The sequence below is a fragment of the Artemia sp. Qi Xiang Cuo genome, chromosome 2 (assembly GCF_049724085.1).
Source record: "Artemia sp. Qi Xiang Cuo chromosome 2, ASM4972408v1, whole genome shotgun sequence".
In the NCBI taxonomy this organism is placed as follows: Eukaryota; Metazoa; Arthropoda; class Branchiopoda; order Anostraca; family Artemiidae; genus Artemia; species Artemia sp. Qi Xiang Cuo.
Genome location: NC_142795.1, coordinates 94,096,544 through 94,114,019, shown reverse-complemented (window position 1 = coordinate 94,114,019; position 17,476 = coordinate 94,096,544). Strand labels below are relative to the sequence as shown.

General features: G+C 35.4%; 1 protein-coding gene across 1 annotated transcript in view; it reads left to right on the top strand.

Annotated features, from left to right (window-relative positions):
- stas (Transmembrane protein stas) overlaps positions 1–14,708 on the top strand; it is a 28,143-nt gene extending 13,435 nt beyond the window's left edge. Inside the window, exons 2-6 of the mRNA XM_089104556.1 lie at positions 1,439–1,685; positions 3,795–3,923; positions 7,405–7,603; positions 9,344–9,482; positions 14,461–14,708. Of these exons, the coding sequence (XP_088960682.1) occupies positions 1,439–1,685; positions 3,795–3,923; positions 7,405–7,603; positions 9,344–9,482; positions 14,461–14,630 (884 nt within the window). The 3' untranslated portion in view covers positions 14,631–14,708. The remainder of the gene's footprint in view (positions 1–1,438; positions 1,686–3,794; positions 3,924–7,404; positions 7,604–9,343; positions 9,483–14,460) is intronic.
- The last annotated feature ends 2,768 nt before the right edge of the window (positions 14,709–17,476 follow it).

Sequence of the window (17,476 nt, the reverse complement as noted above, 5' to 3'; positions counted from 1 at the left end):
TGGCATAAGTGGTAATCATCAGGTTGATGAAATAGCAAAAAATGCTATAAATATTGACCAGCCAAGTGGGAGACCAATCCCAATTAGAAATATTTACCGATGGAGGCTATCAGATATTAATTTTAATAAGATTAATCCTATCCTTTCCCCCTTTCCCAATAAGTATCTTTCTAAAATTTATCATAGAATTCGTTCTGGAACAAATGGACTAAATTTCCTTGCATTCTCATATAAGCTTTCTAATTCAAGTGGTTCAATTCCCCTGTCCCCTCTTTGCAGGCATTGTAATATGAATAATGAAACAATTGACCATTGCCTATTTGAATGTAATATGCTGACGTCTGCACAACATACCTTGCTTTCTAAACTGTTAAAATACTTCAAACACCACAAAATCCCACTATCAGCCAAGAGCCTAGCCAACTATACCTGCACACAGAGTATAGAAATCGACATCTATCATCTTATATTTGAACTCCTAGAGTCGAAAGATCTGCTGAAAGATATCAGAATATATCTAATAAATATGAGGCAATCAAGCCAGTAGCTCTGTAGCCCACAGAGTGAAGCAAAAGGAAAAGGGCTAAATAGTTATACTGAAAAGCCCGCCTGCTGTTAAATAGAAGAAGAAGAAGACTAGACTACAGGGACCTTAGCAAGGGCCTTAAAATTCTGGAATTTAGTATGAAAAATTAAATTTTTTTGCTGATCTGCTTTGAATTTTCAGGCAATTTTGATTATTCAACTGAAATTCTTGGACCAAGTAAAACTCAGTTAAGACAAAAAAAGGAAACAAATCTGGTTGCATTGATTTGTGTCAACTGCATTTTTATAAATGAAATTTACATGCTGTAATTTAAACAAACAAACAGTTGCAACAACACACATTCATAAAAGACTCTTTTTTGAAAGTAGCAGATTAAAATACATGCATATTGAAGGTTTCTAAAGGATGGGGGTCAGAATGGCTTGAGCTCTTTAGCCAACCAGAAATTATCTGGATTCCAAATGCATTTGAATATTTATACACTCCCTATTCATCTGATGATAAATTACTGATGATAAAAAAAAGAATGAAACTGGCTGATATTAATACACTCCCAATTCATCTGATGACAATTACTAATGATAAAAAAAAAGAAAAAAAACTGGCTCAGTATTCAAACATCATCCAAAAGTGAAGTGGAACTCCTCTTATACCTTTTGGTTTTGTTCCTTTGTTGATTTATCATTTATTTATACCTTTATCTTTCTTGACACTTGGAATGATAGATCATCTGGCCTTTCTCTATTGGAACACAACTGCTGATTGGGCTGTTGGGGAGGGGTAAATAATTACTTAAAGCATTATCATGATGTATATTCTAGAAAATGTAATATATGCTAAGTACAATACTGGTACCTAGAAATTTTTGACAATAACTGTGTTGGGTTTCAGGTGGTAACTCTAATGGAACTGCAATGTATAATACCGAAACTGAATATTGCCTAAAACAATCCAAGACCATGAAGATGCAAGCAGCTGAAGAAATTGCAGGGAACAATGGTGAATCATTTCCAAAGGAAATAGAAACAGAACAAGCTGGCACCAGCACTAGAAAGTCAATAGTTTTATTGTTTGGTATATTCTTGACATCAGTGTCTATATTAGCTTTGGTTTATACAACATTCCCTGAACTTGAAGAGTAAGTAACTTGCTGTATCCTTGTGGGAAGTTAAAATGTACCAATCAGTCATCAGGTTTGTTTATTACCACAGTGAAATTTTGCTTTAGTTTATTGGTTCTGCCTTTGTCACACCCCTTTCATTGGTTTTCCCCTGTATATATGTGAGAAAAACATTTGAGAAATGATTTATCAGAAAGAGAAGTCTAGTCTATTTGTATTCAAATTGCAGGATTGGATAATCAATGCACAATTCTAATGCAGTCAAAGGATTGAATAGCTTTTAAATTGTAAGATTCTGTACAAGGAATTTCTCTGGCCTTCTATGATTGAAATACTTGAAGATGGGCAACAACAGCCAATAGTCTTCTTTTATATACTATGCTATCAGTCATATTATATAAGTATTCTGTACAATATATACAGAATGACAAGTGACAAGGTGGACTTGAATTTGGGCTGCCAAAGCGAAATTCTACGCTTGTCACAACCTTACTTACGTGTGAAAACAGCTGCTCATAGTATATTAAAAACTATATATTAAATATAGTGATTTTTCATCCATTTGGACCTGGCCTTCCAAATGGATGACCTCCCCCGGCGATTAATTTTAATCGCCGGGGGAGGTAAACGCAGGCCACAAAAAAATATGTATACCTTCCTGATCTAATACGTATGGACCCCCCCCCCCCAAAAAAAAAGGAAGAATATTTATTAAAAAGAATAGCCATAGCAATAGAATAAGAATATCCTGAAAAATATGAATATCCAAAAATATGTGTGAAAAGGAATTTGAAAAAAGTACATTGCTTGTTTCGAGGTATTATATTTTATTATTAATTTGTGATTTGTTAATTTTTTATTGTTTTTTCAAGCACTGCATGGAGATGTCTAAGTATGGAATAACTTAAACAAAAATGAAGAGTTGATAATGAATGCTAACAAAGTTTGGAGACGGTTTTAGCCTATGTAAAAAAGTAGGTTAAATTTTAAATAAATGAAACCCAAAACAAACAGAAATTACAATAAATAACCAAGTCAAACTCAAAACGAGCAGAAATTAACATGAGTAGGGCTCAAAACCCCTATGCCTTCCCAAGGTCAGAACATAATTTGCACTTTACTGAAAAAATATAAATATTTTTATTTTTATAACTTTAATAAATCAAAATAATTTTAACATTCTGATTACTAAATATCAGTATATGTATATTAAACTGACAATGCACATTCATTTGTATTTTTTCCAGTAAAGTGCAGATTATGTTCTAGCCTTGGGAAGGCAGAGGGGTTTTGAGCTCTAAGTAAAAAAAAAAAAAACTCAGTTTGGCACCTCCTCAGATACTAGACCAGTCCCAAATTGCCTTTCCCCTAGTCTTAGCTTGTTCACAGGATATGTTGAGTCTATAATATTTAATAAGCTAAAAGTGTGCAAAGTCATAAACTGATACTTGCTTTGCTCCTCTTGGTTTGTTTAGTCATGTCAAAAAAGATTTGCTATAATCTCAAAAAAGATTATAGCAAAAACATGTTTTAGATTTGGCTGGGTTATCAAGGCATAGTTTTTAATTGTGGCTCTATAGATAAATCTAGTTTTAAACGAAATTGATAAAAATAACTATTTTCTTCCTATCACCCAGAACAACCAAAATATTTTAATACTCGGAATGAAAGCATGTTCAGTTATGACCTTTTTATGTATATTGAAAGATGACTTTCTATGTCATGATGGCCCCACTTTTTCATATGTAGTCTTGCAAGATTTCAATTTTTCTAGGTAGCAAAACTTTCTTTTCTCCTTTTTGTGTTTGGACATGCAAGTTTTTGAATGTTTAAAATGCTACTATTTGGTGTTTGGTAAATCCTGTACTCAGTTTCCACCTTTCATTCTAGAGATTCATTCTAATGATTCTTTCTCGTAACATTTCACCCCTAGACCACATACACATATCCTTCAAAACTACCAATTGCCTTAATATTATCTTTAATTAGTTATTTGATCATCTTTGGCCTAAACACACAAAGTTAGTTAAAAGCTTAGAAAAGAAGCAACGTTTAGAAGTCAAATAAGAATTTAAATCGTTTATATTTACTGCATTAACATGTTGTTAATTGTGGCTTTTTTTTCAGATCTGAACAACAATATGTGAAATTACCTAGAGACATAGATGATGCCAAAAATTTAGGGAAGGTTCTAAGCAATTACAAGGAAAAGTACAACTACCAAGTACTTGGAGCTGTCTTTGTCACATATATATTGTATCCTTTTTTTGTTTGCACAACTTAATGTATGTCTAAAGAGGCAATATTAGCAACCTCTTTTAAACCAGTCAGGCCTAATGCAAAATGTCCCCTTTTTCAGTTTGAGGGCCTTCTGTCTGGATGGGGAATTGAAGAGAACGCTTCAATTATATGTTATCTCTATATCAACAAAAAATTCGCTGTTGCCCAGAAAAATTTACAACCCGAAAAAGAAATAAGAAGGTGATTGAAGATTCATGACATATTTCACGACCATTCAAGGGTGGCTTGTAATGTCATGACTGCCTTGCTTTCATTTTTAATCTTTAAAAATTTAAGTTCTTGGGCTGCAGAAAAGAAATGTTCAGAAACTCCTGTGCTATAGCTCAAATTAGATCTATAACCAAGGTTTGTCCAGAATCCCCCAGCAGAGTGAGGGAAAAAATTTAAATTTTGATTTTTTGAAATTTGAATCCACCCTCCAATTTTCTGAAAGTAGGCATGCTCTTTTCTATTGACTGCAATAAATAGTTAGGACAAGGTTTTTATTTAGAATATAGGCTAAAAAAGGGATAATGCACACGAATCTAAGTATTGCGGTCTTTTGGCAAAAGTTTTTTTTACCTGGCACTCAGAAGGAAAAAAGTGGCAAATAAAATACTACGGATTTATTCCGAAATAATTCAGTGTTGTTTGAAGCATTGCTGGTCGATTTACAAAAAGAAAAATTGATTGGTTTTGGAATTAATGTTTGGCTTTTTTATAGTCATTTCGAGTTCCATGTGTTATCAATATACTAAGTATATTAATAGGCAGGAGAAGAAAAAAGGTGGTAAAGTAAAATGCAGCACAGGATTTTATTTTGCCTAAAATTCCCAATAGAAAACTCATATTGCAAATGATTTCTCCAACATCTTTGCCGCAAAGTATTTTTCTAAGGAATCAATGTCTCTACGTAAAGACAGACAATAACGTCTTTGCAAGTCAGTTCTCATAGGGTTTACCTAAAACATTCTAGATTGTTGATTTAATATCCTGATTATCTAAACACAGATTTTATAAACTGATTTTTTTCCATGATGCATTTATCTAAATGAAGATTTTAAACTGTCACAGAGAATGGCCTCAGCTCTCTGGTAAAAAAAACATAAAATAAATCTATAATTCATGTTCAATTATTTCTGCCAAATAATTATTATTGCAAAAATTTGAACGGAATTGAAAAAAATATCGATTTGAACCAAAGCAGACCGAATACGAAAAATAAAAAATTGTCACCAATGTGCCTAACAAAAGTTTATTTAAGCTGGGTTGGATCGAAATTTGCTCGATGCTACTTGGAATTACAAAAGAAATTTGAAACACTTAACCTTTACAGTAAATAGGCTCAGCGAATTATAATGGATTGTCTAGTTCTAGTTTGATGCTAGAGTGAACAGTTTTTGTGAAAAATTAAAATTTGCTCAGAATGCAGGGCTGAACTTAGACAATGAATAGGTACTATTTGGAAGATGAAGATGGCTTTAAAGGATTGTTTGCCTGTTATTTCAAACAAATTAATGCTCCTGTCTCAATGCTAAATTCTTGGTCAACCTTCCCAAGACCATAGGCGGGGGTGTCTTGTTTGCCTCGAATTCCAGGCAATTTAATGGTCCTATGTCAATTTAAAATTCTTGGTTAACCTGCCTGAGACTATGCTGGCGTGCCTTTCCAAAAACTAACACACAAGTATTTTTCCAATAAGAGAGGCATGCTTACTCCCGCCATTTACCCGTGCCATTTAAACATTTTTGCCTCTCAATTACTCGGACTATCTGTCTTGGCTTTTTTCTACAGTTAGCCATGTGTTGATGCCTACTGCAAAATACTTGATTTTCAATTCATGATGATGATTTTGAATTGAAAATCAAGTATTTTGCAGTAGGCATCAAGACATAGTTAATTGTAGAAAAAAAAAGCCAAGACAGGCTTTTACGATAGCCTTTACAGTGAATAGTCAAATGGTGATAGTCACGTAGGAAATTTTGCCCAAAATATTGAATCTAAATGTGTTGGGATGCCCTGTAAATCCAACTAACAGATATGGAGGCTTGGATAAAGCAGGCATAAAGTAGAATTATGGAATTATTAAAACTTGACTGCGATATGAGATGTTCCAAAGCCAGAGCGACGATGATAGCTAAAATATTTTTCTGTATTTATCTTCGTTTAGAAATGAAAAAAAATAGTTTCACAATTTAAAGGTTTGGCGAAATCACCTTGAGTACTGTTAATATACAATGTTTCTAAGGCTTCAACCCTTTATTTTGCTATTTTGACATTATTAGGAGGACTTTGTATTTTGTTGTTCATTATGTTTTTGAGACCTTAGTTCCTCGAGTGACTCCGGAGGCACACAAGGATTCAGTGAGTAGCCTCCAATCATCCCTCAAGTGGGCTGCTGCGTAGATGTCCTCCTACTCTGGGATGAGACTCGTGTGATGGGCTCTTCTGTCTCGTTCTGACGTACTGTGGTGTGTTCAAGGAGGTGTATAAAATAGCAAATATGATAAAATGTTGGGGGAATTGTAAAATTATTTTGAAAACCTTTTTTAAGAAATATTAAAAGTGAACATTTTTGTTATGCTTTAAAGCGCATATACCTTCTTCTACGGGGATTCTGACGTCAAGTAGACTAAATCGTCTTATTTGGAAAAAATTGCTTAAACTACTCCATTTTTTACGTTTTTTTTTATTCTGAAAACCTCTAAAATGTACATTTTGAAAACCTTTACAGTATATTTTTGAATTTCATTCAAAAATATACAGACAATATGACTATATATATACAGACAAGAAGACAATATGGTCTTCCAATATATTTTTTTGGGGGGAAATGGGTGTCAGAGTCGTTGATTTACTCTTAACTTTCTAGACGTATAACATTATACGTCTACAATAACTTAAGATTCTCCATCAGCTATTTTTAATTAATTAAAATCAATAAAAAATAACAAATCCATAACATTAGATTCTGACCGACGCATAGAATGCAGAATGATATAAATTTATTTTATATATAAATGCATTAATAAATATCACACAGCAATTCAAACTTAAAATAAATATATTTTAATTATTTGAATAATTCATAATTTATCTCTTATGATCAAAAACAATTTGCTTTAAATTTCATTTTTTTTTTTGTTCATTGTGATGGTAACGCCGGGACTAATCGCTCCAATTGCGCTTTATACATCCCTGCCTATAAGTATGTACTAAAGTGGGCTTAACCATATTGGCAAGGAGAAAAAAGGCTGATACTTCCCCTCCAGAAATTGGATTCTCTATGATCATAGCCAGAAAAGCACCCTCTTTGTCGCTTTCATTTTTTTGTGTGCGGTTGAAGTATTATATTTCTTCCATAGATCATTTTTTTTTTAGCGTGTTTTGTTTAGATTTTTGATGATTTTCAGTGTTAAAATGCTTGTTTGTTATTTTCCTTAACAACATGTGTTAGCTTACAGTCATTTGCTATACCTGGATCAATATTTCTATCCATTTTGTCTGGCTTTCTGTTTCCCTTCCCATTGGCTCTTTTCATGGTTTGCACCTGTTCAGCCATCGGTGCCTCTCTGTGCTTCTTCCTGTCTGCCTTAATTGGACGCCGAGTTTTATTCAAATACGCTGGAGAAAGAGTTAAGAACTGGGCTGCAACCGTATGTATTTTAATTATGTTATATCTATTTTTGTATCTTCTTGTTGCCGGAACAGGCCCAAAAATCAAGGTTCAGAGAGCTAAAACCCTGAATGATGAATGATGATCTTCATTGACTAACGTCATACGTATATTGCATAAGTAGAAAATTGTGATGGTGAGAATTAGGGTTGGAAAACCTGTATTTTTTAATTTAAAAAAGGTCTTAAACCTACTTTGATATATCAGTCATAAATTTATGCCTTAAAGTTGAGCTTTTCTCAAGTCGCCAAATTATAAACGGTGTAAATTGTAAGCGCTGTGGTTGTGGGTAGGCTAATTGCGTTTCTATCTTGAAGTATAACTATACTGTGACTTGGGCATGAGAGGGAGAGAGAAGCTAGAAAGAAATAAAAAATAATTCAGTGCTGATGAGAACCAAACAGAACCGAAACAACAAAACTGGAACAAAAAGAATAAAAGCAAAAAGAGAAAGTAAACAATCATAGGCTTGATCACTAACATTAAAAAGGAAACTCCTTGCAATTTTGCATGGCCTTGACTGTTAGATGACTGACATGGACTTGACTACCAACATTAAAAGGGAACTTGTTCAAATTTATGCAGAGCGTTGGCGACAAGATTACATTAGGTGCAATGGCCATTACATGGCAGTAGATACTTTTAAATGGAATCAAATGGTACTTGATGTGCTTTAACAACAACTTAAAAAAAGAAAACGCACATTCAAAGGATTATTTCCTGCCAATGTTTTATGACCGTTTGTTATTGATCATAAAGTAACTGATTAGAATTATATGCCTGTAAATGACACTAATTAGCTTGACCGTTAGGTTACGTTAAATTGCCGTTATATGACATTAGATGACCAACATACATATTTGTATAGATATTTGACTTCAACTCCTTTTATCTGCTCATTCAAAAGTGACTATCTAAAATTTCCCAAAGGCTTAGTGGAGGGGAACATTTTTGAAGGGAATGCGGGGTTGAAATGTTAAAAAATTTTTCGGCTTAAAAGCTTCACGTTTTCCATACTGCTGCCAAATTTTCTCCTTTTGTTGTTTTCTTTGTTTTATTAACGTTTCTTCGCTTCTAACGCTTCAGTAATTGCTCAGTCATTTACGTAAACTTATATTTTTGTCAATGTGCAGGGAGCAGTAAATATACTCAAGAAGAGGAAAATGACTAGAATTCGTCACTGTACTTGAAACAGTTATGGGATTCTGGACAAGGTGAAACCTGGAGCACCTCTCTTTCGCCTTTACAACATGCCTGCAATAACTGTTGTCCAAATTTGTGTCATTCTCAAACACCAAAACATAATAAAGCTAAGAAACAAGGCTTTAGGCCAGTGATGTTCAGAGATTTTTCCTCTATAGTACAATGAGAGAACTTGTTGCAAGTATTTCGGTTGTTTTCTAAAAAAAGACCCTCAATGGAAACGAAAAAGAATAATAAAACAAAATCTGAAAACTCTAATAAAAGGAAGTTAAGAAGAAAAAAGAGATATAAAAATCAAGAAGCGGATAGAAATTTCAAGGCAAAAGTGGAAAGAACAAGAAAAAAAATACATAAATATACAACTGCAATAGATTTTAACCATGGACTGTCAGTTCGGCTTTAGATTGTCCTTTGTTTTTTTTTCTAGCACCTTCATAAAAATTTGAAATTTTGTCTAGTATTTTGATTGTTATAACAATAATGAATTATGGTTGAAACTTCTAATTTTTGGTTTTAGGTCCAGAAGAATCGTGATCACATGCTGAATTATATGATATTTCTGCGAATAACACCAATCTTGCCCAACTGGTTTATTAACTTGTGTGCACCTCTTCTTGGAGTTGATCTATGGCCCTTCTTTTTTGGAACGTTTTTAGGTGAGTTCTCTAGAAGTAACGTGATTTTGATAATCGAGGATGTTTCCTGACATTTTATTTGAAGCATCCTAAAACAACTACTAAATTCCTCACTATTGAACACGCTATGCAGAAAAAATATTGGAGAACTTAAATCAAATCCAGTCGCTTTCAAAATTTTTTTTTTTTAGACCTTATTTATAGTGCCGGTAGAACATAGTTTCAACTGAAATTTAATATATGTTGCAAATGGATCACGTTATTTTAATGGCAAGCAAAATTTTAGAGAGAACCATTTTGTTCAGAATAGTGAAATGGTCCAATAAACTTGCCTTCGGGATTGATATGACTCACACCGCCCCTGGGGCAAGGGTCGTAAGTAATGCACATTGCAAATTGTTTACATATATGTTTCTTAATAAAAAAAGGGAGGCTTGTTTTATATTGAGTGTGGGATTAGCTTAAAAGTTTTAGGTATTGATTTCTAGGTTAAGAGGATCACACATATTATTGCGAAAGGAGATAGGGTGTTAGGGGTAGTGGAAACGGAGCGAAAAACTTTTTTGTCATTGACCAGTCTGAAATTTATAGTCGTGAGTCTTTGGGCTACGGGGACCTCAATTCAGACGGGAAAACAGAAGGAATAATATATTCATACTCACAAAAATGGAGCCTGATAAAGGGACGAAAAAGCGTTTTTTTTTGTTTTTTTTTTGGCTGCCCCGTATCTTTGAAAGTGGTGTTCGTAGAAACTTAGTGGGGGGCTAAATTTTGGCAGTTTAAACCCCCCTGGGCCTAGCATTTATTCCCGGTGAAGTAGCTACGTAAATCAAAAGGCGTAGTATTTACCCAGGTTAAGGAAATGGGGTATCCATAGTCTCTCAGGAATATCTAAGGAGATTGAGTTGAAACTTTCAGGGGTGTTTAAGTTTCATATTTACATCGAATATGGACTTTGAGGGGTGAACAGAGGTAAATATACAAAAATAATATCCGTATCCAGGCTGAAAAATCGTATATGTGCATTATTTCCAAAGCAACTTCGGGGGATGCATTGAAAAATGTAGTTCGTGTGTGTATATGGGGGGGGGGGGAGAGGCAAGTAAGGGGAGTTTAAGTTCGTATTGAAGGGAGTGGGGGTTAAATTGTCACGTCTCCGACCCACCTAAACGTTTTTGGAGTGTAAGCCTCTTTAGGAATTAGAATCTATTAAATTTTTGTAGGGAGGTAAATCAAAATACTATATGGTACAGGTTATTTTTAATACATCAGGAATGGCCTGGGATGTTAAGTTAAACTTTCAAGGAATGTAACAGTTAGGGGGCCAAATTGACTGCAAACAAGAGGAGGGAGCATGGGGAGGGGGGATAACATTTTTTCCAATTTGCCTAAACGTTTTCGCACTGTAAACCCATATCAGGCTTTTAGTCTATTCAGAGGTTGAGTAGCAAGGTAAATAAAAAGATAGTATTTGCACCAAGGCTATCATACTAGCAGATATGTGATATCTTGGGAACGACAGGGGGTGGGGGGGTGGGTGGGTGGTTGGTTGGTAGAGTTATACTTTCAGGGAGAGTACGGGAGGGAAGGGGCAAGGGGACTTCAAAATTTGTAGTAATACGTTCACCGATAGAGGGTTGATATTTTTTTTCGTAAAAGGTAGGAACTTTTCCGTAATCTAGCTGCCCAAGGGGACCCTTATACATAGACAAAAGTTGAAAAAAATTTGTTTTGTTCAAAAAAGGGTTATTTTTTCCTGAGTAAGCTGGTACCCATAAAACTTTTGTTCAGTCCAGTCAATGGACTGAATATTTTTGATCATTCCATGCTGAAAGGTTAGGGACGAATAAAAATGGACCTTATTGAAAGGGCAATAGCCCTTTCAATTTTCCAATCGAATGAGCACTTTTTGAAAATTTTACGACAACGCTTTCTGTAAAAATATTATATGCCCCCAGGGCATAACTTACAAACTTAGCCCTAAGGGCTGTCGGGGGGGGGGGGGTCATCCTCAAAGACCTAATTTCCAGAACTTTCAACTACTTTCAATAAAATGGCATTCTCAAAATTTTCATTGGATGTATTTGCAGAAATGGTGGGCGTGAGAGGTGATTTAGTTACCCTCCAATCACTTTCGACTAATAAAAGTGACACTAGTCCTCTCAATTCCCAGTTGAATGAGCCCCCTTTGAAATTTCTACGGAAACACTATCTATAAAAACATTATATGCCCTTATGGTATAACTTAAACCTTTGCCACGGGGAATCTGGAGGGTTTTTCACCCTCAAATACATAATATCCAGAACTTTCAGCTACGTTGAACAAAATCGCTATCTCAAAACTTTGATTGGGTGTGTTTGGGGAAATGGTGGGCATGAGAGATTTGATTAGTTAGTTGCCCTTACATCACATTCGACTATTAAAAAGGGCACTAGCCCTTTCAATTTCTAATCAAATGAGCCCTTTTTTAAGTTTCTACAGCATCCCTTTCTATAAAAACCTTTTATGTCCCCAGGGCATAAATTACAACCCTTGCCCTGAGGGATGTGGGGGGGGGGGGTTGTCATCCACACAAACCTAATTTCCAGAACATTCAACAACGTAGAACAAAAGGGATATGTCAAAATTTTTATTGTATATGTTTGGGGAAACGGTGGGCGTGAAAGGGGGTTAGTTGCCCTCGAATCATTTTCAACTATTGAAAAGGGCATTAGCCATTTCAATTTCCAATCGAATGAGCCCTTTTTCAAGTTTCTACGACAACGCTTTCTTTAAAAACTTTATATGCCCCCAGGGCATAGCTTACAACCATTGCCCTGAGGGATATGGGGGGGGGGGGCTGTCATCCTCAAAGACCTAATTTCCAAAACTTTCAACGACATTGAACAAAATGGTTATCTAAAAATTTTGATTGGATGTGTTTGGGGAAAAGGTGGGCGTGAGAGGGGGGTTTGTTGCCCTCCAATCACTTTCAATTATTAAAAAGGGCACTAGCCCTTTGAATATCCAATCGAATGAGCTCTTTTTGAAGTTTTTATGACAAAGCTTTCAATAAAAATCTTATATTGTCCCAAGGTATAGCTTTTAAACCTTGCCCTGAATACTGTGGGGGGAGTGTCCTGCTCAAAGACCTAATTTCAAGAACTTTCAACTGCGTTGATCAAAATTTTGATTGGACGTGTTTGGGAAAATGGTGGGCTTAGAAGGGGTGTTAGTTTCCTTCCAATGGTGGGCGTGAGAAAGGGGGTTAGTTGCTCTCCATTCACTTTTGACTGTTAAAAAGGGCACTAGCCCTTTCAATTTCCAATCAAATGAGACCTTTTTGTAGTTTCTATGACAAAACTTTCTATAAGAACCTTATATGCCCCCAGGGAATAACTTACAATCCTTGCCCCGAGGGATGTGGGGTGGGGGGGGGGGATTGTCATCGTCAGAGACCTAATTTCCAAAACTTTCAATGACGTTGAACAAAAGACCTATCTACAAATTTTGGATTGGATGTGTTTGGGGAAAAGGTGGGCATCAGAGGAGGGTTTGTTGCCGTCCATTCACTTTCAATTATTTAAAGGTGCTCAAGCCATTTGAATTTCCAATTGAATGAGCCCTTTTTCAAGTTTCTATGACGGACGTTGCAATAAAAACCTTATATGCTCCCAGGGCATAACTTATAACCCTTGCCCTGAATACTGTGAGGGAGTGTCCTGCTCAAAGACATAATTTCAAGAACTTTCAACTACGTTGAAATGGCGGAAAATTATTAAAAAGGGCACTAGCCCTTTACAATTTTCAATCAAATGAGCCTTTTTTGAAGTTTCTATGACAAATCTTTCTATAAAAACCTCATATGCCCCCAGGGCATAACTTACAACCCTTGCCATGAGGGCTGTGGGGGGGGGGAGGGGGGTGTCATCCTCAAAGACCCTTTTGATTGGATGTGTTTGGGGAAAAGGTGGGCGTGAGAGGGGGTTAGTTGCCCTCCAATCACTTTCGACTATTAAAAAGCATAGCCGACTATTAGACTAGCCCTAAAAAGCCGGCTATTAGACTAGCTCTTTGCATTTCCAATCGAATGAGCCCTTTTTCAAGTTTCTACGACAAAGCTTTCAATAAAACCTTATATGCCCCCATGGTATAACTTATAACCCTTGCCCTGAGGGCTCTGAGGGGGCTATCGTCCTCGAAGACATAATTTCTAGAGCTTTCAACTACGTTGAACAAAATGGCTATCTCAAAATTTTGATTGGATGTGTTTGGATAGATGGTGGGCGTGAGAGGGGGATTAGTTGCCCTCCAATCACTTTGACTATTAAAAAGGGCACTAGCCACTTCAATTTCCAATCGAATGAACCCTTTTCGAAGTTTCTATGACAACCTCTTCGTGCCCTGGTCTAAGGAAAAAAAAAATAATACATTGTGCCAACATCGTTCTTTATTTAGGCAGCGCGATTGCGCTGCCTATGATAAACCTTTAATCTAATTTTAGTGATCATTGTGATCAGCCCGAGAGTTTCCGAGTTTTTTTTTTTTTTTTTTTTTTTTTTTTTTTTTTTTTTTTTTTTTGCTTGTGTGCGGGTCTTTAAATAAAAGTATTAAAGAATACCTCTAAATTTAAAATATGTATACTTTATAATTGCAGGCTTTCCACTCAAAAATTCACATAGGTTCAAGCTCTAATCGAGTTTAATTAAAAAAAACTTTTATTAAATAAACGATGCTCAATGACAAAATATAAGTTTCCTTTTCAAAGTACTTTTCTGATGTAAACTGTTTCTAATTCATAGCTCCGAAAGTCGTAAAAGCTATATACCCATAAGGGCTTCTTAGTATGTTTCTCGAAACCTGTCGTTGATGAAATGACCGGCCTGCGTGTATACAGATGGTCAGATGGTTTTTCGACGTTTTTTTGTGCTTCAAATAGCGAAAAAATATCTTTTTTTTAGAATCTTAATAAGAAAAAAGCAGTTTAGGCGTGCCACTCAAGAGTTATTTTCTTTACAGGTGTAGCTCCTCCCTCGTTTGTGGCAATCAGTGCTGGTACTACTTTGCATCAGTTAACTTCTTCAAGAGATGCTTTATCTTTTAATTCGATTCTAGTACTTTGTCTACTCTCTGTCTTTTCACTATTGCCTATTTTACTGAAAAGTAAGCTAAAATCGAAGTTCGAGTAGGTTTAACTCAGGCGAATAGTATGATTATCTTTCTTTTTTTGGTGTAACACTACAATTAAAATATCTTCAGATCTTAAATGTTTGTTTTGGCTATTTTTTATTTATTAAATTCTTTATTGCTTGTGCATAAGAAGACGGTTATATTAGAGCATGGGCGCCCGTAACCTGAATTCCGGGGGGGGGGCAAACCGCGTCTAATTGGCACTTTTAATGCTATATAATAGAAGTCTCAGAACAAAAATCTAAAAATAAGGCAACATCATTCAGCCAGGAGGGGGGGCGCCCCCCCCCCTTATGGGCGCCCATGTATTAGAGGCGTTACAAAATTTCCTATAGATAATTCCATAGAGCTAGGAATTTTTAGGTGAGCTTGTACAGGGAAGGATATACACGCGATGAACAAAAGGAGTGTGTCTACTGGGAGACATGCCATCAATTTTAATGAACGGACTTGTTTGTACGTAACTACTAAAATCTCCTGCTAAATAGGGTCTGAGTTAAAAAAATATTAAAATGGAAAAAACGTATGTTGATAGATCCATGGATTTAGTCAGTCTAACTTCTTCATTTCTCAAGAGACAGTTTGGGTCTCTGGTGGTATTCGACAACAAAAGCTGATGTGGCTGATCAAAGTCGGTGGGGAAATTGGATCAACAAATAAAAATTAAACTGCAAAATTCTTTCATCTCATAAATTGTTATTGTATCTATTTTTTATAATCCTCTTTTTATTTTTGATAAATAATCGGATGCTATATATAATACTTGGGATCCACATCTATATTTTAGGGCTTTGTTTTTAGACTTGATGCCAAATCACATCTTTCTATGAATCTTGATCAACTCTGTCAGCTTTTCTATTGCTTCATCCTGCCAATACAACATCTACCAATACGACATCTGGTAGGGCATCAGCAACCCAAATATGATCAATCAGTTGATTTAAAGTGGCCCGAAAAAAGAAAAATTGCGGCTGGTTGACCAAAAGTTTTTTTTGGCTGCTTCTGTGTCTACCCTGAAGGCGAAATTTCAGTTCAAGTTTGTTATACTTTTTTTCTTTTTAACCTTGCTGGGTCAATTTAGCAGAAGATGCAGCCCATTCTATCTTACAAAGTATGAACTGGAGTTGTTGGTTTAAAAATTCAGAAGCTGACTTAGCAACTACGTCAGTTTTTTGCATAAGTATATGCTTTACCCGTTTAGTGACAGTTTCAAATCTGATCCCTGCCAGAACCGATGCAATGAGAGTAAATCGTAGTAACTTCACTCACTGGTCACCTTAACCAGAAATTTCTCAGCAAAAAATTGCCAAAACGCTTATTTACTTACTTAGGTTTTCCTACACAGATTGGCGCATAAAGTGACGAGGGTGCCTGTTCATGATGACCTCCCGAGTGCTGAAACATCCTTCCCCAGACATCTTCCTACTGTAGCTTTTTGCCGTCTACACCTTCTGATACCGGGAGGGCCTCAGCACTACATGCGAACCCAGTATCGCCATCGAATATTTGCGATTTTACCGGTCACGAGCAGCTGTTTTGTTTTTCAAGGATGACAGCGTTTGTAATTTTGTCAGTCCAATAAATTCCAAGGATGTATCTTAGACAATTGTTCTCAAACCCCTGGATTTTTACGCCCAAGATTCACATCCGTATATCAGTACAAATAAAACATATACTACTAAAGATCCGTAAATTCAGTCCTATGGAGTACACCGCATTCTTCCAGACATTCCTAAGCTTATTAAAGCGCTTCCTGCATATGCAATAGGCGTGAAAACTTCACGCTCAAGGATTCCATCAGCTTCAATGAAGATCCCAAGGAACTTAATTCTTCAATCTCCTGAAGTAGATCAGTCCCAACCTTGAGTGGAGGGGCATATATTTTATTTTTATTTTGCTGAAAAAAAAAACCCACCTGTGTTCAATCAGTTTCCAGGTCGAAATCAGGTCCAAGCAGACGTAAACCCGAGAACGTCATATTAAAGGTTTGAGAAGAGTTTCAACCCTTTAATATGATAAAAACAAGAAGATAATTGCTGAAACTAGCAGCATACAGGTACATCAAGTTTTCCTATGAAAGACAAGAAGTCCTGTCTATGTTGAGTTCCTTTCAAAGAGTAAGAAATAAAATCAGACACTTTTAACATAAGATTAATTAAAATTACTTGCGTCACTGAAAATTGCAGTATTACCAGCAGGTTTAGATAAATTACAAACTTTATTTTAATTTATTTGACTTTCAATTAAAGGTTTCTGTTCATTTCATTCCAGCCTAAACTTAGGCATTTTTTTATATTCAAACTATCATTTATTGATTATAGAATAGTTGGGACAAAATTAGCATGCAAAACATATGCTACCAAGAACAACAAGCGTACCTACTGTGTCGTTTTTGTAAAAGTAGTTGTTTCATATTTGTGTCAATGAACAGAAAATTACAAAAAACCTTAAAATAAATACAACCAATATTTGTATTTATGTTTTTATAATTAACTTTGGTTTTTCCTGGTATTATTAGATGGTGGTTGTTCTTTTTTCCATTTCTCATAGACAAAGAGGAGCTTTCCCTCATCATTTTCATTCTCATCATACTTTTTCCATCTACTTTCAAACCAGCAAACTCCTCCAGAGGTTGTGGACAGTGTCAGCAAATTTTTATTGGATTTTTTTGAAAAAAAAAGAATGTGCATTGTCAGTTTAATATACAGGTACTTATATTTAGTACTGATACTTTTTTCATTTCTCATATACAAAGAGGAGCTTTCACTCATCATTTTCATGTTCTTTTCTTATCACCCCTTGGGAGCACATATGTTGAAAACCCTTGGTTGAAATATCAAACTAA